The sequence below is a fragment of the Leucoraja erinacea genome, chromosome 26 (genome assembly GCF_028641065.1).
Source record: "Leucoraja erinacea ecotype New England chromosome 26, Leri_hhj_1, whole genome shotgun sequence".
Lineage (NCBI taxonomy): Eukaryota > Metazoa > Chordata > Chondrichthyes > Rajiformes > Rajidae > Leucoraja > Leucoraja erinaceus.
Genome location: NC_073402.1, coordinates 21,061,586 through 21,085,829, shown reverse-complemented (window position 1 = coordinate 21,085,829; position 24,244 = coordinate 21,061,586). Strand labels below are relative to the sequence as shown.

The window sequence follows — 24,244 nt, the reverse complement described above, 5'->3', positions numbered from 1 at the left end:
AGTTAATGATTTATCTTCCACTGTCTTCTGCTATAAATAATTCCACAGGTTCGCCACTTTTTGTTTTAAATTTCCTCCCTTAGCACAGTTACTTGGCTTACCCCATATCCTTAACTGTTTTGAACAGCTACACAATCAGCAACACATTTCCTGCATGTTGTCTGTCCCATCTATTAGGATTTTATGTTTCAATGATGTACCCTCTCAGTCTTTTTAACTTTTTTTGTTCCAATCTACCCTTATGTGCAAGTCCTGCCTCTGAAGGGTCTCGACCCGAAGTGTCACCTATTTCTTTTCTCCAGAGAGGCTGCCTGACCCCCTGAGGTACTCCAGCATTTTGTGTCTATCCCAGAAACATTCGCTGCCCTCTCTCTCTATTGCAGATAAGGAGACTAAAACTGCACACAATAGTCAAGGTGTGGTCACACCACGGCCCTGAAAAACGGAATGAAAATATCTGTGTAGGAAGGAACTACAGATGCTGGTTTAAACCGAGGATAGACACAAAAAGCTGGAGTAACTCAGCGGGACAGACAGCATCTCTGGAGAGAAGGAATGGGCGACTTTTCTCGTCAAGACCTTCAGACTATGTTCTGCACTCAAATCCACTAGCTACAAGTTCATCCATTATGCCCTAAAATCTCACAAGCCACCACCTATTCTGTTGCTGCTTTTCAATCTCTAGACATATGTCATTATAGTCACATTGCTGTGCTTGTAAAAATATCTCTTGGTTCAGCTTCCTAACTTACATCAGCCTCCATTTCTCTCCCGACTCTATGGGGCTTTCTCCCCCTTCTCCTTCTCCCACCTTCAACTGTGTGAAGTGAGTGCCATGAAAAATCCTGAATATTTTGCACAATTCTTTTTGGCAAATGGAAAAACAAATTGTTGCTGCTGTGTAACAGTTTAAATCTCTTCCCTCTGCCACCTACTCTGGTGCTCACAGCTTGATGCGCACTGTCTTTAGACTTCAGAGATCTTCATGAACTCCAAACTCTCTGTGTTTATTGGATTTAATGGCCAGAATAACAGCAAACCCTCACACAATTGTCTTATTCTGCCTTATTGTTCGGTCAATTTAGAGGTGGCAAAATTCAAAAAGAAAACCACAAAAATAATGATTTAAGTTCAGAAGTTACTGTCTATTGTCTGTCGAAAACCCTTCAAAAACAAGATGTTCCCAAGACAAGTGGGAGATGTTTTCTGCACCTGTTCATGCCGGGGAACTTACAATGCCTGCGAACATCTTGTTTGCTGAGCAGAACACATTGGCGGACCACCTGCGCCCCCTACTGCTAGAAGTGGAGAAACACTGCAGACGGGGGGGGGGGCCTTATGATTGACTCCGGGAGGGGGTATGGCATGTTCTGATCAGATAAGAAATGCCGTAAAGGATGGTGTGGGGCGCCCTTCTAGGAGGAGAGAGTCCCAGCCTTGGATCGTGTCGTGAATGGTGCCAGGTGATCAACAACACAAAGTTTCAACACAAAGAAGGGTTTCGGCCCGAAACGTTGCCTATTTCCTTCGCTCCATAGATGCTGCTGCACCCGCTGAGTTTCTCCAGCTTTTCTGTGTAACCTTCGATTCTCCAGCATCTGCAGTTCCCTCTTTAACACAAAGTTCCTGCGACTTGCTCTGCTGTGTGCGAGTGTGCGTACATGTATACATGAGTCTATGTGCCTTATGCCCCTGTCCCACTTAGGAAACCTGAATGGAAACTTTCGAACCTGCCTCCACCACTTCCACTGGAAGCTCATTCCACACAGATCAAGTATGATTGAATGGCAGAGTACACTCAATGGGCAAAATGGCCTAATTCTGCTCCTATGACCTATGAACATGATAACTCAAAGGAATTTTCTGCCAGAGTTAGGGAGAGGGTGAGACTTTGAACTGTCCACAGGGAAGCTTGGGGATTTCTGAAAATTGATACTGACAGCAACTGAGCAAATGCTGCATAAACGGTGCCATTTATCTATGCACTCTGTTCAGGATGCTCTTAGTGATAATTCTGTGCGATATTGAAGTAAGATTTTACTTCGGAGTCACGTGAGTGACTACGTGAAGAAGAACCCCACCAGGACGCACGCGTGTCATATCGCTTTCACGCTTACGAAACGGCAGAGAGTGGTGAATTCACACAGAGAGTGGTGAATCTCTGGAACTCTCTGCCACAGAGGGTAGTTGAGGCCAGTTCATTGGCTATATTTAAGAGGGAGTTAGATGTGGCCCTTGTGGCTAAGGGGATCAGGGGGTATGGAGAGAAGGCAGGTACGGGATACTGAGTTGGATGATCAGCCATGATTATATTGAATGGCGGTGCAGGCTCGAAGGGCCGAATGGCCTACTCCTGCACCTAATTTCTATGTTTCTATGTTTCTATGACAGGCGGGGTGGAACGTTCCCCCGCAGCGGTAAGTTGAAACCGCGACCTGCAGGTAAGTGATTTACTCTGCGGTAGTTTTTGTCCCCGCGCTGTTTTTACATGGGGGGGGGGGGGAGCTGGACAAAATAGTGTCCACAAGTGCTGCGAGTGAAGCTGGCTGGGGAGGACCGCGAAGTTGCGGGAGCCAGCAGCAGCTGAAGGCACAAGCCCCGTAAGGGATCAGCTGTGCCGACTTTTGGTCCCGCGCCGGCCAGAACACCACGGCCGGGCGGGAGACTATTCAGAATGGGGCCGTCGACTTTTGACATGTTGATAACGGCAGGAGGCGGGGTGGAACGACGTTCCTCCGTAGCGACAATTTAAACCAGGACCTGCAGGTAAGAACTGCGGTCTTTTTGTGTTTTCCTTTGCTGATTACAGGTGGAGAAACCAACGGGCTGCAACTAAGCTGGTGGGCTAGCAGCGGCCAGCGGCACTTGAGTCACCTATAATGGGATCAGCTGTGCCTGATCCACTCCGCGGCCGGGCGGTAAGGCAAGACCAAAAACCATCAAAGTCGTGGACTCAGAGGAGTCCGACTTTGAGCAACCGCGGGCGGCCAGCAACCGTGAGCGCTGGAGCCGGATGGAGCGGTGTGTGGAGCATTTGCTCCAACGTGACAGGCTCCGGGAGATGGTGTCGGGTCACAGTGGGCTCTATGGCAAACCCATGGCAGTACCTCTTGAAGGGCTGCACAGTGCTTCTACCTCATCAGAGGGGAGCACTGCTGGTCAGTTCTGGGCTGACCTGGAAGAGGGGTCCGCAGAAGAAAAGTCAAGTGTGCAGGGGGTGCAGGAACAAGAAAACCCACTACAGCCATAGATAACACCCCTACGCACCCACCAGTAGAGCAAGACCGCCTGGTGAAAGCTCGAAGGCCCGGTATACAAAACATGAGCCTTTTTTAGGCCATGGCCCAGGCCGACCTTCTTGGAAGATACGCGGACCTCCAACTCCAACCAAACCACAAATCCAGACACCAGCGCATAAACATCAGCGAAGAACTTACAAAAAGAAGTAAACCTGCCGCTGGTAACTATAGAGGTAGGTGGGTCTGGTTCCCTAAAAAATACAGCGAGCATGGAGGTTGGGGGGGAGATTACACTCATTTCTGAATGCATGGAGCATGTTAACAACCGATACATTTTAAGCAGTATCCAGGGATATACAATAGAATTTATACCCAAGTCCAGCCCTCCAGTTCAACATATACCGAACCAAATGTTCGTACTTTCTGGTAAAGAAAAATCGGAGGCGCAAGCTGAACTGGAGCGGCTTTACGCAGAAGGTGTAATTGAAAAAACCCAACACGAACCACTAGAATTCGTGTCCAATATATTTACCAAAAACAAAAAAGATGGTGGTTGTCGCATCATCATAGAACTGACCAAATTGAATACATTTGTATAATATATTATTTTCAAAATGGAAACCTTTGTTACTGCTAAACAATTAATTTCCAAAGGTTACTTCATGGCCAGCATCGATTTAAAAGATGCTTACTATTCAGTGCCTATACGAGGTGACCACAGATGTTACTTAAAATTCAACTGGATGGGACAGTTTTTTGGCAGTATAAAGCACTACCAAATGGGCTATCATCAGCCCCCAGGCTGTTCACAAAACTTTTGAAACCAGCCCTAGCGTTTCTACGGAAACGAAAACACATGGTCATGGCATATCTGGATGACATACTTATTGTGGGCAAAACTTTGGAATTGGCCAAACAAACTATAACAGCCACAAAACAGTTATTTGAAAAACTGGGATTTATTATCCATCCAGTTAAATCTAAATTAACGCCTTCCACGACTATGGACTATTTGGGGTTCACCATTGACTCAGTTCATATGTCGGTGACTTTGTCTAAAGGAAAGGCAACAGACTTAATAGAGGCTTGCAATAACCTCATTGACATCAGCAAACCATCCATCAGATTGGTAGCAAAAGTAATTGGCAAAATGGTGGCTCCTTTTCCAGCCACATAATTTGGACCTTTACATTACCAAAATTTACAGAGAGCAAAAATACAAGCACTCAAAATCAATGCAGGTTACTTTGACAGACCTATGAAGCTACCAATCAAAGCTAAAATGGAACTAAAATGGTGGATAGATAACATCTGGCTTTGTTCCAATCCAATCATTGTCAGTAACCCTTCTATGGTACTACAAACTGATGCCAGTGCACTTGGGTGGGGTGCCACCAATTCCATCACCAGCTGTGGAGGTAGATGGACTGCTCAGGAGGCATCATTATTATTCACACTGGGCATAAACTACCTGGAAATGTTGGGTGCATTCTATGGCCTAAAGTCATATTGTACTGGGTCATATCACCAGCATGTTAGACTACAGATAGACAATACCACCGTGGTAGCATACACCAACCACATGGGTGGAAACAAATCGACGTCATGTGACAATCTGGCTAATACAATTTGGCAATGGTGTATCCAGAGAGATATTTGGATATTTGCTACTTACCTACCAGGAAGACTAAATTTAGTGGCAGACACCAGGTCACACAAATTTAATGAAAACACCTGAATAAAAAAGTATTTGCTGATATTACAGCACGATATGGAATACCAGATATCGATCTATTCGCATCCAGACTTAATCGCCAGTTATCAGATTATGTTTCATGGGAACCAGACCCTGAGGCAGCGGCGACAGATGCATTTTCGCTGCATTGGGGGGAAATTGTTTATTTAGGGGAATAAACAGGAGGTGAGAAAAGGCCAGAACAAATCAGGGCCGGCAATCCTTGGTTCTTGGTTTCTTGGTTTCTTGGTCCTCCAAAATATTCCAAATGGAATTTAAACTGGAGGTGGTATATATATCCTGAGGTCATCTGTTGATGTCTTGCCTCCAGTTTACAGCGTTTACAGTGCCAAAGACCCGGGTTCGATCCCAACTTCGGTTGCTGTCTGTAAGGCGTCTGTACGGTCTCCCCGTGACCGCATGGGTTTTCTCCGAGATCTTCCGTTTCCTCCCACATTCCAAAGACGTACAGGTTTGTAGGTTAATTGGCTTGGTATAAATGCAAATTATCCCTGGTGTTTGTAGGATAGTGTTACTGTGCGGGGATCGCTGGTTGGTGCGGACTCAGTGAGCTGAAGGGCCTGTTTCCAAGCTGAATCTCTAAACTAAACTAAACTAAATTTGGGCAGGTATAGAAAACGTTTAGTGTGATATGGGCCAATTGCAGGTAAATGGGACCCTGACGGGCACCTTGGTCAGCATGGGTGAGTCGGGCTGAAGGACTGTTTTTAATGCTGTATAACTCTCTCACTAAAATTATTAATAGATCAATACAGGTGATTGATTACAGTGGAAAGGTTATGGGGAAGTGTTTGTGCAAGTAAAAGGACTTTGTGTAAGCTGCAACAATGAATGGCAGTATGTCCGTATTATCTGCTCATCCTGTTGAAGAGCCATGAGCTGTAGGGCTACAGACCTCCTGTGGGGAGTTGTTATCACCAGAGACAATGAGCTCATGGGCATCTTCTGAAGCATACGCTTTCTATAATTCCATTGTGTCATTGTTTAACAAAGACTAAGTCAGCACTGGCTACCCTTACATCTGAGCATCATATATTGTGCCTTCTAGCCACAGTCTCATCAAATGAACCTTGCAGAGCCTCAACTGTGCTTTCATATGGACTAAATAACAGAGCGGAACGGTGGCGCAGCGGTAGAGTTGTTGCTTTACAGCGCCAGAGATCTGGGTTCCATCCTACCAATGGGTGCTGTCTGTACGGAGTTTGTACATTCTCCCCGTGACCACATGCGTTTTATCAGGGTGCTCCGGTTTCCTCCCAAACTCCAAAGATGTACAGGTTTGTAGGATAATTTGGCTTTGGTAAAAAATGTAAATTGTCCCTAGCTTGTAGGATAGTGCTAGTGTATGGTGATCACAGGTCAGGGCGGACTAGATGGGCCGAATGGCCTGTTTCCACACTGGATCTCTGAACTAAACTAAACTCCAAAGAGTCCACAATCAACCCACAATGCCCACTACTCTGCCCCCCTTGCAACTGCAGCAAACCTTGCATTTGGGATTCCAATTGTACTGTTGATGTTAGGTTCCTGGGAACAATGTACTATTTTGCACAAGGTAATTAGGACCGGCTGAAATAAAAGTACACAATGCCAAATATAATCTGAAATATTCCCAGAAAGATTCTTATTTAAGAGTTGCAACCAGGTGTCACCTCCACGGTGATTGATAGGAGAGGTGAAGTTGAATTCTAGTTGTCTCCAAGAATCCTAATCATTATGTTTTTGTTGAGATTTACCTTTTAATAGGAGTCAGCTAAGTTAACGCTTAAAATTCTGTTTGCGAAGCATTTCCCTTATGTTTTTTTCTTCAGCTCTATCATCATATCAAGAACTATCTCTAGACTCAAAACAACTCATACAGCAGTCCTATTATTGAGAGCAACATCAATGTAATGCAAGGTATTTGAACAGTCATTAAATATTGAACTGGAAACAGTAAAGACGCTGCAAACGCTGAGAAGGTTCGGCAGCATTGGTGCAAAGAGAAACAGTTTTATTCGGATTGACTCTTCTTCAGAATGTCAAAATTATTTATGATCTTTCATTGAAGTCATAGTCATGCGGCACAGAAACAGGCCCATCAGCATAACTCGTCTACACCGGCTCCTATTTACCTTGTGTTTGGGTAATGCGGGTAATCCCTCCACACCGCTTCAGGCAGTCACAGTGGCGCAGTGGTACAGTTGTTGCCTTACAGCGAATGCAGTGCTAGAGACCCGGGTTCCATCCCGACTACGGGTGCTGTCTGTACGGGGTTTGTACCTGCGTGGGTTTTCTCCGAGATCTTCGGTTTCCTCCCACACTCCAAAGGCGTACAGGTTTGTAGGTTAATTGGCTTGGTAAATGTATATGTAAAAATTTAAATTCTTAAGGGGTTGGACAGGTTAGATGCAGAAAGATTGCTCCCAATGTTGGGGAAGTCCAGGACAAGGGGTCACAGTTTAAGGATAAAGGGGAAATCCTTTAGGACCGAGATGAGAAAAACATTTATCACACAGAGAGTGGTGAATCTCTGGAACTCTCTGCCACAGAAGGTAGTTGAGGCCAGTTCATTGGCTATATTTAAGAGGGAGTTAGATGTGGCCCTTGTGGCTAAAGGGATCAGGGGGTATGGAGAGAGGGCAGGTACAGGATATTGAGTTGGATGATCAGCCATGATCATATTGAATGGCGGTGCAGGCTTGAAGGGCCGAATGGCCTACTCCTGCACCTATTTTTCTATGTTTCTATGTCCCTAGTGGGTGTAGGATAGTGTTAATGTGCAGGGATTGCTGGTCGGCGAGGACTCGGTGGGTCGAAGGGCCTGTTTCCGCTCTGTATCTCTAAACTAAACCAAACTAAACTAAACCTTTCCTATCCATGTATCTATACAAAATGTATTTTCAATGTAATTTACCTTCCTCAACTTTTGTTCTGGCAGCTCATTCCTTATATCCACCACCTTCTGTGTGAAACTGTTTCACCTCAGGTTCCTATTAAATCTTTTCCATCTCACCTTAAACCAACGCACTAAAGATTTAAAGACTGCATGGATGAACTCCAAAAATCGTTCATCCCTGTCTGGTGAAAAAATAAAACAGTGAAGGCGGCTCTACCGTGGCAAACGAGGAAAATCAAGGATAGTGTATTACGGGCAAGGAGGTGCTAAGCATTCGAAGGCTTATGAAGGTAGATACGTCAATTTCCCTGGCCCAATAAGATATATTTCATAGCAAAAGGATTTGCGTATAGGAGCAGGGAGATTCTACTGCAGTTGTACATGGTCTTGGTGAGACCACACCTGGAGTATTGCGTACAGTTTTGGTCACCTAATCTGAGGAAAGACATTATTGCCATAGAGGGAGTACAGAGAAGGTTCACCAGACTGATTCCTGGGATGTCAGGACTTTCATGTGAAGAAAGACTGGATAGACTCGGCTTGCACTCGTTAGAATTTAGAAGATTGAGGGGGGATCTTATAGAAACTTACAAAATTCTTAAGGGGTTGGACAGGCTGGATGCAGGAAGATTGTTCTCGATGTTGGGGAAGTCAAGAACAAGGGGTCACAGTTTAAGGATAAGGGGGAAATCTTTTAGGACCGAGATGAGAAAAACATTTTTCACACAGAGAGTGGTGAATCTCTGGAATTCTCTGCCGCAGAAGGTAGTTGAGGTCAGTTCATTGACTATATTTAAGAGGGAGTTAGATGTGGCCCTTGTGGCTAAAGGGATCAGGGGGTATGGAGAGAAGGCAGGTACGGGATACTGAGTTGGATGATCAGCCATGATCATATTGAATGGCGGTGCAGGCTCGAAGGGCTCAATGGCCTACTCCTGCACCTAATTTCTATGTTTCTATATCCGTGAACACTGCGGGAAGCTGGAGCCTGAAAGTTGGTCTATCAATTCTCTCCACACATGTTGCTTGACTCGCTGAGTTACTCCAGCACTTTGCGTCCCTCAAGTTTCCAGCATCTGCAGTTCTGTGGATAAGCCACTTGGTAGCTGAGTTAAATACTGAACTGAATTCTGTTCCGTTCTTTGTAGATGTCGTGGAGTCTGGAGATTCTCCACAGATTTAGATTAGAGTGATTTGGGAATAAATCCCACTATTATGAGAAATATATTTCACTTTCATTTATATTTTTTTAATAGAAAATTTGAACAGGCAATTATAACTATGATTAATATTAGACTGCAATGTAATCTGTTCCTTGCATCACTGCTTAGAGCTTATGGGATGTCACGTAACACCGATTGTAATCCATCAGTTTTAGGGCATTTTTTAATCAGCACAATCACAGGCTGAAATAACCATTGCTGTATTCGGGCCACAGAGAAATGAAACTGAATTTATACAGAATAAATAAATTTTGTTTTACTGTTGTTACTGGGACACCAGGGCAGCAGAGTGATGCAACGGTAGGGTTACTGCCTTACAGCGCCAGAGACCTGGGTTCGATCCTGACTGTGGATGCTGTCTGTAAATTTCCTTGTGTGTTTTTCCTACCGGCTGCTCTGGCTTCCTCCCACATTCCAAAAACATGCAGGTTTGTAGATTAATTGGCTTCTGTAAATTGTCCCTAGCGTGTGGGATAGAACTAGTGTACAGGTGATCGCTGGTCGGCATGGATCTGGTGGGCTGAAGGGCCTGTTTCCACATTGTATCTCTAAAATTAAAACTAAAACCTTATCTATTAAATTGCTAAGGTAGGCTACAATAAGTGCACAGCTAAAATTGGACAGTGTGGAAACAGGGCCCCCAGTCAATTATCCTACTGACTTGCACATATTTGGGATATGGGAATTCATGAGCTCACGGGAGGACCGTGCAAACTCCACATGGACAGAGGTCAGAACCGAAGGGGTTGTGATGTACCACTGATCTTTCCTGCCTTTTGCATTTTCGGCAAGTTTGATTCTGATAATACTTTCTTCTGAGACATACGTTAAAAGGTAAAATAGTGTAACATTGTTTTTTAATGAACTAAAGAAAATTGATGTTGCTATTGCATTTTTAACAGTCAGTTTGATTTCCCAGGACCATTTGGTGATGAAACAAAAAAGTTGTTGAGATGTCAGGCTCATAGATATCAAGAGAATGGAATACAACCTCGCAGCCAAAAGTGTGCTCTAAATCGTGAAATTAATAAACATGAAACATTTACATATGTTGTCAGGAACTGATAAAGTAATCCAACACTACTTCAGGGCTAATTTAGATACAGTTATAATTTAAGTTAATTTACTCCATTGTAAAATCAGCTGTTGCAATATGGTAGTTAGGGAGATAAGCTTCAGCTTCTGTTCATATCCTGTAGAAGCCAACTAATGATGTTAATGTATTACACATTAAGTCCCTGACAATTTACAATAGTCACTTAGTGAGTCACGTTAAATGTTGAGGCTAAAGCACTCAGTTATTAAACTGTAAAAGGGGCTACGACCCCCAGTGACAAAAGGCAGGGAGCTAAACGGGGGAAGCAGCTAAGTTGCCGTCTAAGTTGCCGATGAGAGAAGCTGCTAGAGAACAATATCTTTGCTACATCGCAGCGAGTTCCCCCAAAAGGAAATTTGTGCAGTTTGACCGTGCTCAAGATAGGAGTGGGTTCAGCAGATCGTTGACTGACAACCCAAACCCAGCATGAAGAAGAGTTTTGTGAATATTTTGGATCATTGATTGTCCCACCATTGGAAAGCACACATGAACTCCAAGTCCCAGAGACAGAAATGTTATTCCTCCTGTGTTCTTATCTGTCTTACGTAACGTGGTTTTCCATTTGTACTGTGTATAAATATAACTTTGGGAAAGATATATCTAAGGAAATTAAGTGACCAGGGTGTGATGTTGTTGCTTAGATACTGATTGCCCTGTTTGTATGTCAAATCTTCAATGAGGATTCACTCGGAGGAAGGCAGCATCAAATCCACATGATGGGATTGGTTATATATCCTTGCACCTGAATTATATGCCTTAAAGTGGATAGATATCCATTTGTTAACGAGTAAATCACTTCATCACAGAAATTTAAGGCAATGGAAATATTATTCAAATTTTAAAAAGTTACTAAACTCAGATGAACGTTTGTAAAAATGTTTATTTCTCAGTCAGAAATACATTTATTTATTCATTATTACCAATAAGGGCTTATTCTGCGGATTACTGTTTAGATGGTCATTTGTAAGTCATGATAGTACTGCCAGAGTGAAACTTAAATAGTTATCAACTTACCATATATGCTTCTGTGTTAGTAAATGTGACCTGTGTGGAAGGATTAAGATCAGAAGAAAAACTACCCTAAGCTGCCACTGAAGTATCAGTTCTACATTTTACACTGTGGCCCGATTGTTATCATGTATAGTCTTTTCACTAACTGGATAGCATGCAATAAAAATAACTTTTCACTGTAAACTAATAATGTTTTAATGATTGGGGAGAAGGCATGGAGAATGGGGTTAGGAGGGAGAGATAGACCAGCCATGATTGAATGGCAGAGTAGACTTGATGGGCCGAATGGCCTAATTCTACTATTCCTTATGAACATGATTAATATTGGACCTTATGAACATGATTAATATTGGACATATGGACATTTATATGTGTACTATATATATATATATATATATATATATGGAAACTGTGTGATCTGTTGAGTTGTATTTTACCTGACCTATTTTCATAAGTGCTGTCATTCCTCATAATGATGAGATTTAGTTTTAGAGTTACAACGTAGAAACAGGCCCTTCAGCCCACTGAGTCCGTGCTGCCCGGCGATCTCCGCACACTAACATTATCCTAAGCACACCAGGGGCAATTTACAATTTTACCAAGCCAATTAACATGCAAACCTGTGCGTTTTTGGAGTGTGGGAGGAAACAAGAATACCCGATGAATACTGACGCAGGTCACCGAGAGAACATATAAACTCCATACAGACAGTGCCCGTAGTCAGAATCAAACCCAGGTCTCTGGCACCATAAGGCAGCAACTCTACCGCTGCGCCACTGTGCCACCCAATTAGAAACAAAAATGGGAGCAATATAATTTGGATGGATATTGTGCAAATTCAAGCAATCAGAGGAATGTTTTAATGATTGTGGAGAGGCCAGGGAGAATGGGGTTAGGAGGGAGAGATAGATCTGCCATGATTGAATGGCGGAGTAGACATGATGGGCTGAATGGCCTAATTCTTCTCCTTTTCCGTATGAACATGAATAATATTGTTTTAAGGAGATGTGAAGAGTTGAAGGTATTTTTTTTAAACATGATTATTTTCTCTATTTGTAGACATATTAGCAGCTCCGGTCAATGTCACAGTGCGACACCTACAGGCCAACTCAGCAGTGGTATCATGGGAGGTTCCTGATGGAGATGCTGTCATCGGCTACGCTATATCGCAGCAGGTATCACGGTATTTGATCTATCAGAACTCTTGGATACAAATGTCTCACTCCTGCATTGTGGCTGTCCCTATAGGTTAGTATAGTTGTTTGGAGCGCGGAAACAGGCCCTTCAGCCCACTGATCGGTACACGAGCACTGTCCGACACACCAGGGACAATTTACAGTTCTACTAAAGCCAATTAACCTACAAACCTGTATGGCTTTATAGTGGGGGAGAAAACCGGGGCTCCCGGGGGAAACCCGCATGGTCACGGGGAGAACTTACAAACTCTGTACAGACAGCACCCGTAGTCAGGATCAAACCCGGGTCTCTGGCGCTGTAAGGCAGCAACTCTACTGCTGCACCACCGTGCCACCCACTATATTCCTCATACTGTGAGAAAGAAACAAGAATTAAAAGTACCTTGGAAGAATTTTTGGGGGGGAATTTACTGATCCGTTAGTCTCGGATGTCTCTAGGAAAGCAAAGCTTATCTCAGTGATGTCACAGGTGGCCTCATGATTTACTGGGCCCGTCGAGTTAGCCTGAGACAATAAACAATAGACAATAGGTGCAGGTGTAGGCCATTTGGCCCTTCGAGCCAGCACCGCCATTCAATGTGATCATGGCTGATCATCCACAATCAGTACCCCATTCCTGCCTTCTCCCCATATCCCCTGACTGCTATCTTTAAGAGCCCTATCCAGCTCTCTCTTGAAAGCATCCAGAGAACCTGCCTCCACTGGCCCTCTGAGGCAGAGAGTTCCACACACTCACAGCTCCCTGTGAGAAAAAGTGTTTCCTTGTCTCCATTCTAAATGGCTTACCCCTTATTCTTAAACTGTGACTCCCCCAACATCGGGAACATGTTTCCTGCCTCTAGCGTGTCCAAAACCTTAACAATCTTATATGTTTCAACAAGATCCCCTCTCATCCTTCTAAACTCCAGAGTGTACAAGCCCAGCCGCATTCTTCAAAAACATCTATTTGTTTTCCTAAGCAGGGTTTGAAACGTGGTGCTGCTAATTTAGCCGACAAACTCAATTTTAGCTGACATAGTCTGTTTAACCCTTACATTACATTCCACCTGAAATACATTTTGCAGATGGTACATCCGGTAACCATGGTGTACAAGTGTGGGTAGTGAAAGTGCCAATTAGCACTAGATTGGCATCTTATGGTTTTCAGTAACATGAAATACAACGCGAATGTGGGTAGCAAAGAGGCTCCAAGCAGATATGCATGAGTTGATTAAGTGGGCAATAACATAACCAATGGAATATAATGTGGAAAATGTGAGATTGTCCACTTTGTTCAGAAAAAGACAAAAGGACTGAGTATGTTTTTAAATGTCTGGGTCATAAGGGATAGGAGTAGAATTAGGCCATTCGGCCCATCAAGTCTACTCCGTCATTCAATCATGGCAGATCTATCTCTCCTTCATAACCCCATTCTCCTGCCTTCTCCCCATAGCCTCAGGCACCTGTACTAATCAAGAAATTATATTACCCAAGGATATAGAGAAGATTGTTCCCGATGTTAGGGAAGTCCAGGACAAGGGGTCACAGCTTAAGGATAAGGGGGAAATCCTTTAAAACCGAGATGAGAAGAACTTTTTTCACACAGAGAGTGGTGAATCTCTGGAACTCTCTGCCACAGAGGGTAGTTGAGGCCAGTTCATTGCTATATTTAAGAGGGAGTTATGTGGCCCTTTGCTAAGGGGACAGGGGGTATGGAGAGAAGGCAGGTACGGGATACTGAGTTGGATGATCAGCCATGATCATATTGAATGGCGGTGCAGGCTCGAAGGGCCGAATGGCCTACTCCTGCACCTAATTTCTATTTTCTATGTTTCTCTATACATGGTATAGCTGCATTGTTGTGACAGCAGGGCCAGATCACTGTTAAAAACTAGATTTACAAATGTTATTAATTTTTAACAAATATTGTTTTGCCTACAGAAAAACACTGCATGGGTATAGAGGGTCCAGCAAAGATTTTGGGATAGCAGGTTTGTCAGGAGCCCCACAACACGGAAACAGTCCCTTCAGCCCAACCAGTCCATGCTGACCAAAATGTCACTTCTAAGCTAGTCCTGCACTTGGCCAATACCCCTCTAAACTTTTATTATCCATGTACCCATCCAAATGTCTTTTAAATGTTGTTACTGTACCTGCATCAACTACTTCATGTGATATCTTGTTTCATATACAAACCACCCTCTATCCCTCCAGGATCTTATTAAATCTTCCTCTTCTCCCCAAAAGTCTCTGCCCTCTAGTTCATGATTCTCCTATGCTGGATAAAAGACGTGAATTCACTCTATCTATTCCCCTCATGAATTTGTACACCTCTATATGATCATCGCTCTGCATCCTGTGCTCCAAGGAATAAAGTCCTAACCTGTCCAACCTTTTCCTATAGTTCAGGTCCTGGCCAAATCCTCAGAAATCCTCTCTGCACTCATTCCAGCTTGATGGCATCTTTCTGTAGCACGGTGACCAAAATTGAACATAATACTCTGGAGGTGGGCTTCACCAATGTTGGGTGAGGTGCCGGAAGACTGAAGGGTGGCTAGTGTTGTGCCTTTATTTAAGAAGGGCATCATGGAAGAGCCGGCATCTTCAGACCATAACCTAACATCTGCGGTAGGAAAGTTACTCGAGAGAATTTTGAGGGACAAGAGAAACATGCATTTGGAAAGACTGGAGTTGATGAGGGATAATTTTATGTGTGGTAGATCATGTCTCATGAATTTGATTGAGTTTTAAATTGACTGTCATCCTATCAAAGTCAAGGTGCTCGTTGCTCATTCCTCCAAAAAATATTTACGTTTTAAATAATTATCCCCCAGTTTGCAAACGGGGGATATCAAAGAACCCTGTAGTTTCTGCTAGAGGATAGAACAGACATGTTGTGCACCCTCAGCCAGTGTGAAGAAGATGAGCAAGTTTGGATGATATGGTTCATATTAATAAGGCTGCTTCAATATGTTTTCCAGAACTTTGCAACAGAACCTCGCAATTTTGTGTTTACTGAAATGTAATAATAACAGAATGCCAACACTTGACATCCACCTGCTGAGTTAATATCAGTTCAATTTGAAGGTTGCCTTTCATGTAGGAATGTAGTGTATTATTGCAAAGTTCACATGACACCAATAAAACAAAATAATCTAGGGACAAAACTTGCAACACATAGGCTCATGGGCAGCTTGCCCACAGTAAACAGCGCTAACTTGTAAATGTGTGACAGGTATTTTCATAAAATGTAATTCCTACAGTGGGGTCATTTTCCCTTTTTATTAATTCCCTCGTGGAAGGTTGAGAGCTCTCTTCTTAAACCACCCTATCTCAAGAAACATCGACAAATACTACCATGTTGCCCATTTCCTAAATGCCCATGCCCCCATTTTCCTCACCACAGCCTCAATTTATTTCATTACCCAGAGTTCCTTCCTCCTACCTGCCCCACTCTAACAGGAACAGGAAGGAGCAGCTGTGTTGCTGTGTTACGTCTCCCAAGATGACGTGTGGCACGGCCATTTTGGAGGGAGTCAACCATATCACTGAGGGTGCGGTGTTATAGGCAGACAAGATTGGAAAGAAAGGCACATTTCCTCCCCTGATGGAGCTCAATGAACCAGATCATTTTTTTCCACCATTAGTAGCCATGGTAATGGCGAAACAAATACTAGCCTTCCATTCCAGATGATCTAGTAAAATCCTCCTCATGCCATTATGGGATTTGAACTCCTGGTGGTCCTCTCGGTCTTTAGCCCCGGCGTTTAGATTGCCAGTGCACTGTGCCTCTCAATCAGCTTGATTTCAAGCCTTGCCAAACATCCCATTCTGCCGTTCTCTCTGGATGAATTTTATAGTGTGTGAACAGACTGTGAGATGACGAGGCATTGTTATTCGAAAAAGGGGGAGAGAAAATCAGGAGTTGTCTTGTGGCACAGTGCGAATCTCAAAGTTGGATGTTGAAGTGCCAATTACAGTGGCACCTGACATTATCTGCCTCGTCTGTTCGGCTGCGGATGCCACGGAGTGAGGCCGAGTGGGGAAGTACAATAATAAGCTGCAGAAAATTGAAGAATTGAGATGTGAAATGACTGCCTGCCGGGTGGGCAGTGCACCCGAGATAGCAACTTAATAACTGCAGGCAGCTGAGGGAGTTACCCAGCATGCTGCATTCTCTCAGAACCATTTTCAATCCCTGAAATAATTATGGCACATTTTTCTTTTGATAATGCAATCATCACACAGAATGAAATGGCTCTTGGAAGTTCATATCATTTCTGCAGAGAAGTTGAAATTTGAATGTTTGCCCTTAAGCCTCTGTGGATGCCAGGAGATGATTCTGAAATATGATTTCAATATTCACTCAGGAGACCTCCTTTAAACTTTTTTTATTCCTTTTTCCTTCATACTTTTATTGTAATCAGTGTGTTCATTGTGTAAATGATTTATTTTATGCCATGAGGACATAACATGCTGAAAGCCTCAAGCCTTCATTTATGGCCCACCACTATGTTATAAAAATGGTGTAAAAGACCGTTCTTCTTTGCTATCTTTCTATTTGTCTAGGGAGGAACCACAAACACTGGTTTAAACTACAGACACACACAAAAAGACGCAGTAACTCAGCGGGTCATGCAGCATATCTGGAGAAAAGGAAAAGCTGACGTTTCGGGTCTAAAGAGTCTCCAGAGATGCTGCCTGACCTGCAGAGTTACTCCAGCTTTTTTGTGACTTTCCATTTGTCTACACTGCCAACTCTCTCTCATTCTTGCCTTCTCAATAATCCTTTGTGGTTCGTGGGCCAATGATTTCTTCTACAAACCAGTGCTCTGAGTCGGCCCAAGTCCTGATCATTTTCTTTAGGTCAACATTTGTTCTGATAAACAGTGTTTCTCTGTTGCCGGGGGCAATGAGGATGGTTGCAGCTGATATATTAAAGCCAGCGCTGAGTTTGTGGTCAGAGTGGCACAGTGACACAGCAGTAGAGATGCTGCCTTACAGCGCCAGAGACCCAGGTTCGATCCTGGCCACGGGTGCAGTTTATATAGAGTTTGTATGTTCTCCCTATGACTGCATGGGTTTTCTCCAGGTGCTCTGTTTTCCTCCCACATTCCAAAGATGTGCAGGTTGATAGGTTATTTGGCTTCTGTAATTTGTCCCTAGTATGTAGGATAGAGCTAGTGTGCGGGGTGATAGCTGGTCACGGTGACACCGCTGGTTGGCGTGGACTTGGTGGGCCGAAGGGCCCGTTTCCACACTGTATCTCTAAAGTCTAAAGAGTGACAAAGACAAAATGCCCTTCAGTAAACCTCAGGAGAATATAGAATTTTTGGTGGGATTTGTAGGTGTACCTCACATGTACCACCATGGCAGACAGGGAGAGGCTTCAGAGGGTAACCAGGACAGCGCAGAGGATCATTGGTTGCCCTCTCCCCTCCCTGATGGACATCTACACCTCCCGCTGCCTTAGCAGGGCAAAGAAGATCACCAAAGACAGCTCCCATCCTGCGTTTGGACTGTTCGACCTGCTGCCCTCTGGAAGGCGCTATAGGTGCATCAAATCCAGGACAAACAGACTCAGGAATAGCTGCTTCCCGAGAATTATATCTACCATGAATTCAAATCCACACATTCCCTGACTACACCGCCCAACACGGACTTCCATCTGTATATATGTATATATGTATGTAGCGCCGTAGAATTTTTGCACCTATTCCCCCCCCCCCATCTCCCTTCTGTTTTGTTTTCTGTTTCTTGTTTTTTGTGTAAAATTGTATGTATGCACTGAGTACGAGCAGCTTTCAGTTTCACTGTACATGTATAGTGACAATAAATGGCATATCTATATCTATCTGACAATAAATACTTGACGTGTTTACTGTATGTGTCCTAAGGCAACCCTGATTAACACATGTTAGTGGTTAACACAGCCATATGAAAATCAGCTCACAGGATGCAGCACCATGTAGATGGATATGAGGACCTTTGACTCGCTAATTGAAGCTTCTGGCAGTCATTCTTCTTATCCAGTCCACATTACAAGATTAGAAATTGTTCAGTCAGAGCCAAACACACTTCTCGGCATCTGCATACAATGGCGTCTTGCGTTTCTTGGGCGTAGTGGTAGAAAGATTGGTGGAAACAGGATTGCAACGTGAACGCTCTTTCCTTGACCCCCCTGGCAGTCATGAATACACTGAAGGACATTAGTCATCCATTAATGTTGTATAATGGAAAATCCTATTTTCACAACCTGTATTATTCAAAATCCTATGAATTTCTTATGGGACCTCCATTTAATCCATCTTCAACATTACTTCTACATTTAATGTCCAAAGAACATTTGACCAGCACCTCATCCATGGAATAGATTTATATTCATTGCCCTGTTTTCTTTATCACAATGGCCTGTTCCCTTTATCATCGTTACTTTTTTGCACATCTTTCATTCATTGTTCTTTATCTCTACAGGAATAGCTACTTCCCCACAGCCTTCAGGCTATTAAACCTGGCTCGGACAAAACTCTGATCATTAATAACCCATTATCTGTTATTTGTTCTTTATCAGTTTATTTATTCATGTGTGTATATATTTATATAATGGTATATGGACACACTGATCTGTTTTTGTAGTAAATGCCTACTATGTTCTGTCTGCTGAAGCAAAGCAAGAATTTCATTGTCCTATCAGGGACACATGACAATAAACTCACTTGAACACATCATGTCTATATCTCTTGTTTCCTTATCCCTAACCAGTTTGAAGAAGGGTCTCGACCCAAAACGTCACCCATTCCTTCTCTCCAGAGATGCTGCCCGTCCTGCTGAGTTACTTCAGCATATTGTGTCTATCCTCGGTTTAAACCAGCATCTGCAGTTCCTTCTTACACATATCCTCATTGAGTGTCAGTCATGGCCAAAAAGAGGTTTGGTCAGTTAAACAGGCTTAGTCCACAGAAGGTTGTAGAGGCCAAGTCAGTGGATGTTTTTAAGGCAGATATAGATAGATTTTTGATCAGTACAGCTGTCAGAGGTGATGGGGTGAAGGCAGGAAGGAGAATGGGGTTAGGAGGGTGAGATAGATCAGCCAAGATTGAATGGCGGAGTGGACTTGATGGGCCGAATGGCTTAATTCTACTCTGATCACTTATGGCCTTAGTTCTCCTGCACCTCATCAATACTTACAAATAACATCATTCCAAATACAACTCCCACAGTTACACAGAGGCACAGCTCTGTAAACTTGCATTGTACTTTGAACATAAAGTGAAAAAAACACAGAGATGTGTCTGAAGACATCATTAATGTAACAAACTATAAATTTAATGAATTTCTTTTTGGGGGAAAATTCACAGCAGTGCTCCTAACCATCATGTATTTATTTACTTGTCCATCTATCTATATATTCATCAATCCATTTATTTATTTATTTGCTTATTTACTTATTTATCTACAGCAATAAAAATAAACATCTTGAGTTCTCTGCGTGCAATGCTATAAAGATTTCAGAAGAAATCAAATCTTACTGTCACAGAATGATATAGTCCTTGCCAAACAATTGTCAACCTGAGCAAATACCTTTTGCTTGCTTTTGGCCCATATCGCTCGAAACCTTTCTCTATCCATGTACCTATCCAATAATTTTTTTAAGCATTGTAATCAAATCTTCTCGACATCTGGCATCCCGTTCTGTAAACCTAGCAAGCACCCTCTTTGTGGAAAAAGTTGCCCTTGTGTTTCCTTTAAATCTCTCACCTTAGATCTGTGACCTCTCATTTTGCCCACCAGTACTCATAGACTAGAGAGAAATGACCATTCATCCTATCCATACTCCTCGTGATTATGTAAACCTTAACAAGGTCACCCATCATTCTCCAAGTCGCTTCCCTAGCTTCAATGAACATCACCACAGGAAATACAGATGAGAAATATTATTTTAAGACCTTGTCAACTGCTTTGGCTCCACACATAGTCAACTACTTTTTTTCTGAAGGAGCCCTATTCTCTCACTTTGTGCCATTTTACTCTTAATATAGTTGTAGAATCAACTAGGATTCTCCTTTGCTTTATCTTCCAAACCTATCTCATGTCCTCTTTTTGTCCTCCTGATTTCCCTCCTACTGTATTCCTACATTCCTTATGGAGTATAGAACATTTTTTTCCAGGCGTTCCCTAGAACGTTTCTTTTTGCAGTTTGCTCCCATACTCCATAGATGCACAGTTTTGTAGGTTAAATGACTTCTGTAAATTGTCCCTGGTGTGTTCAGGATAGTGCTAGTGTATGGGTGATCACTAGATGGCGCCAACTGGATGGGCCGAAGGGCCTGTTTTCATTCTCTATCGCTAAAGCCTAGAGTTTAAAGTGAATATATTAATTGCCATGTCATGGGGCTGTACCACTGTACGAGCTAATTCAAGAGCTCGCCCGAGTTTAAAAAAAAAAAATCAAACTCGTGGAAGCACCTAGAATGTACGTAGCGGGTACGTCGGAGCTCGGGACGTCTCATAGCGGCTCGTAACGCAAACGGCAGGTACTCGGGAAACACAGTAGAATCGGGAAGACACGTGAAGATTTTTCAACATGCTGAAAAATGTCCACGAGAGCCCCGAGTACCTACGAGCGGCTATTACCGTAATTCTCCGAGTTCGAATCAGGGGAAACTCGGGAGAACTCATGAATTAGCTCATACAGTGGGACAGCCCCATCAGGCTTGAGGGGCTGAATGGCCCTTCCCTTGGCCCATTGTCTTGTTAAATCTCATTAAATTGGAACATTTCCAATTTTGAATTTTATTATTCACAACCAACCATACAACAAATAATTTGGTGGAATGTGACAGGCCCAGTAGCTCCGTGCGTGCCCATGTATTTATGTTATTATATAGGATTTCAGTTACAGCCATCGCAAACTAGACTTCAGAGATGGCACCATTTATCAAGAAAGGGTAACACTTGTTTCTGATCTTCCACCCTTTGCTACTGGGTTCCTGATGGGTTGCAAATTGACCATCTTACATCACCAGTCTGGCTGCAATCAGATAATTACTTGCAGAAATTAAAGAGCACTTATTGAGGGATTGAGACCCAATTCTCAAATTGTTTGTCATCTCATTTTGTTTACGTATTCAAATTCAGATACGTCAGGAAATTCCTCAGTCCCGGGGAGTTCATGGAGTACACAGTAGAATCATTGAGTCATAGACATAGAGTCATACAGCATGGAAACAGACCCATCAGCTCAACTTGCCGATTCTGGCAAGGCAAGAAGCCCCGTCTACACTAGTCCCACCTGTCCACATTTGACCCATATCCCTCTAAACCTTTCCTATCCATGTACCTGGCCAAATGCCTTTTAAATGTTGTTATACTACTTGCCTCGACTACCTCCTCTGGCAGCTCATTCCATATACCCAGCATCTACCCTGTGAAATAGTTGCCCCTCAGGTTCCCATTAAACTGTTTCCCTCTTACCTTGAACCTATGTCTCTGATTCTTGATTCCCAACTCTTGGTTAAAAAGAAAACTCTGTACACTCACCCTCTCTATTCTCCTCAGGAACTTATACACCTCTATAACATCCTCCGTCGCTCCAAGGAATAACATCCTCGTCTGCCCAACCTCTCCCTAAAGCTCAGACCCTCAAGTCCAGCTAATATCTACCAGTATGTTTGGGTCCTTCAGCCCATCAAGTTCATGCCGACCAGCATATGTTAATATCCAGTGTTTAAGAAGGAACTGCAGATGCTGGAGAATCGAAGGTACACAAAAAAGCTGGAGAAACTCAGCGGGTGCAGCAGCATCTATGGAGCGAAGGAAATAGGCAACGTTTCGGGACGAAACGTTGCCTATTTCCTTCGCTCCATAGATGCTGCTGCACCCGCTGAGTTTTTGTGCACCTATGTTAATATCCATCAGTATATTCATATGTCAATAAATACAATGACAACTGCACACCAGCAGAATGGCCCAAATATTCTAGCGAAATTGGAAGTAGTGCAAAATAAATACTGAAGTGCAATAATAGAATGAGATAAAGTTAATAGCGAGTGTATGTGGCAGCACCTCTGGGTTAGAAAGGGATGATGATAGGTTCAGGAGTCTAATGTTCAAATAAATGATAAATGTTCAAAGTTCAATTTTATTTCATTCAAGTAACGAAAGAATACTTTTGATTTCCAGAGAAAGGATGTGCGAATGTTACGTCTTATCCAGGAAGTGAATACCACAACGCGCTCCTGCATGCTGTGGGACTTAGAGGAGGACACAGAGTACACTGTCCACGTGCAGTCCATCAGCCTGACCGGTGTGAGCCCGGCCAGTGAGCCCATCTCCTTCAGGACCGCTAAAGAAGCTGAGAAATTGGCCTTAAAAGGTAACAACTACTGCATTCTACACCACATGAACGATTCAAAACATTTGCAAGGATTTTTAATAAAGTGTGAATAAACTACCTAAAACGTGTAGCTTGCTGACTGACAATAATCATTCATTTCAGCCTAACACCAACAAACCAATTCACACTAATGACATCATGGTGAAGTGTGTTACGGGAGTTAGTGTCCACCTCTAATGGAAAGAAGCATTGACAGGAGCTATAATGATCAGTCTGAAGGGTCTCGACCTGAAATGTCACCCATTCCTGCTATCCAGAGATGCTGCCTATCCCGCTGAGTTACTCCAGCATTTTGTGTCTATCTTCAATGTAAACCAGCATCTGCAGTTCCTCACTGCACTGAAGTTTCATTGATATTCCCTTTGTTGAAGCATCATCAGAATCATTTTATTTTGGCCATTGTGGCTACAACTGATGTTGTTTTGTTGCTGTGTCAGGCAAGGGGAAACCAAATAGATTTTCTATTCAAGATAGTCACATTGACTATGTCTCAAGTCTAAAATTGGTGAGATCCACACAAGGATTATTTGAAATATCAGAAAGATTTGGAAGAGAACAACCTTGGAAAGGAAGTGTCAGTAAAAGATTCGTAGGGGTCTCAACAGATCAAAGGAATCGTTGATGATTATTTTCAAATAAGATGGTGGCTTTGAAAGGAGCCCCCTACAGTACCTAAAGTGGGGGACTTCTTGACAATGAGAGCGATTGGGGGGGGGGGGGGGGAAATGGATCGGAAATGGCTCAGTGATTAGAAAATCACTAAGAATCAGATTAAATGATCAGGACATTAGTTTGCTTAAAGTGACGAAATTGAGTAAAGCGGACACAAATTGGTGAGGAGCTAGAGGAAGATCTGGAAGGAGGCAAAAAGAAAAAAAATAATTCCCATGGGTAGAATTTAGCATAAATTGACTAATTCATTAATTGTTATTGTGGGGGAAAATAAGGTTTTAAATGTTATTTATGGTTTAAAAAAAATGTTGATAATGAAACCAAAATCGGTTCTCTACATCATCCAGGATTGCTGAAGATTTGTGAATAATGTGAATTTGTGAAATTGACGTTACGGAAAACTGATTATAATCTTGATAATGCAGAACCCTTCTAATAAGTAATACTATCTTTGTACTAAATGTTGGACTTTGAGTCATAATTTCACATGTTATAAGAGCAGAATTAGGCCTTTCAGCCCATCAAGTAAAGTCCACCATGGCTGGTCTTTCTTTTTCTCTCAACCACATTCTCCTGCTTTCTCCCCATAACCCTTGACACGCTTACTAATCAAGAACCGATCAATCTCCACCGTGAAAATATCCATTGACCTGGCCTCCACGGCCCTCTGTCGCAATGAATTCCACTGCCATTGGCTAAGGAACCCCTGGTGACATTTCCTCTGCCACATCCTCTCATTTAGAGACAGTGTGATGTGAAGAAGGACCTTGACCTGAAACGTCACCTATCCATGTTCTC

The 24,244-nt window shown here is 43.0% G+C and overlaps 1 protein-coding gene across 1 annotated transcript in view; it reads left to right on the top strand.

Annotated features, from left to right (window-relative positions):
- fndc5a (fibronectin type III domain containing 5a) overlaps positions 1 to 24,244 on the top strand; it is a 64,451-nt gene that overhangs the window by 19,376 nt on the left and 20,831 nt on the right. The window contains exons 2-3 of the mRNA XM_055656338.1: positions 12,263 to 12,378; positions 22,561 to 22,753. Coding sequence (XP_055512313.1) covers positions 12,263 to 12,378; positions 22,561 to 22,753 — 309 coding nt within the window. The remainder of the gene's footprint in view (positions 1 to 12,262; positions 12,379 to 22,560; positions 22,754 to 24,244) is intronic.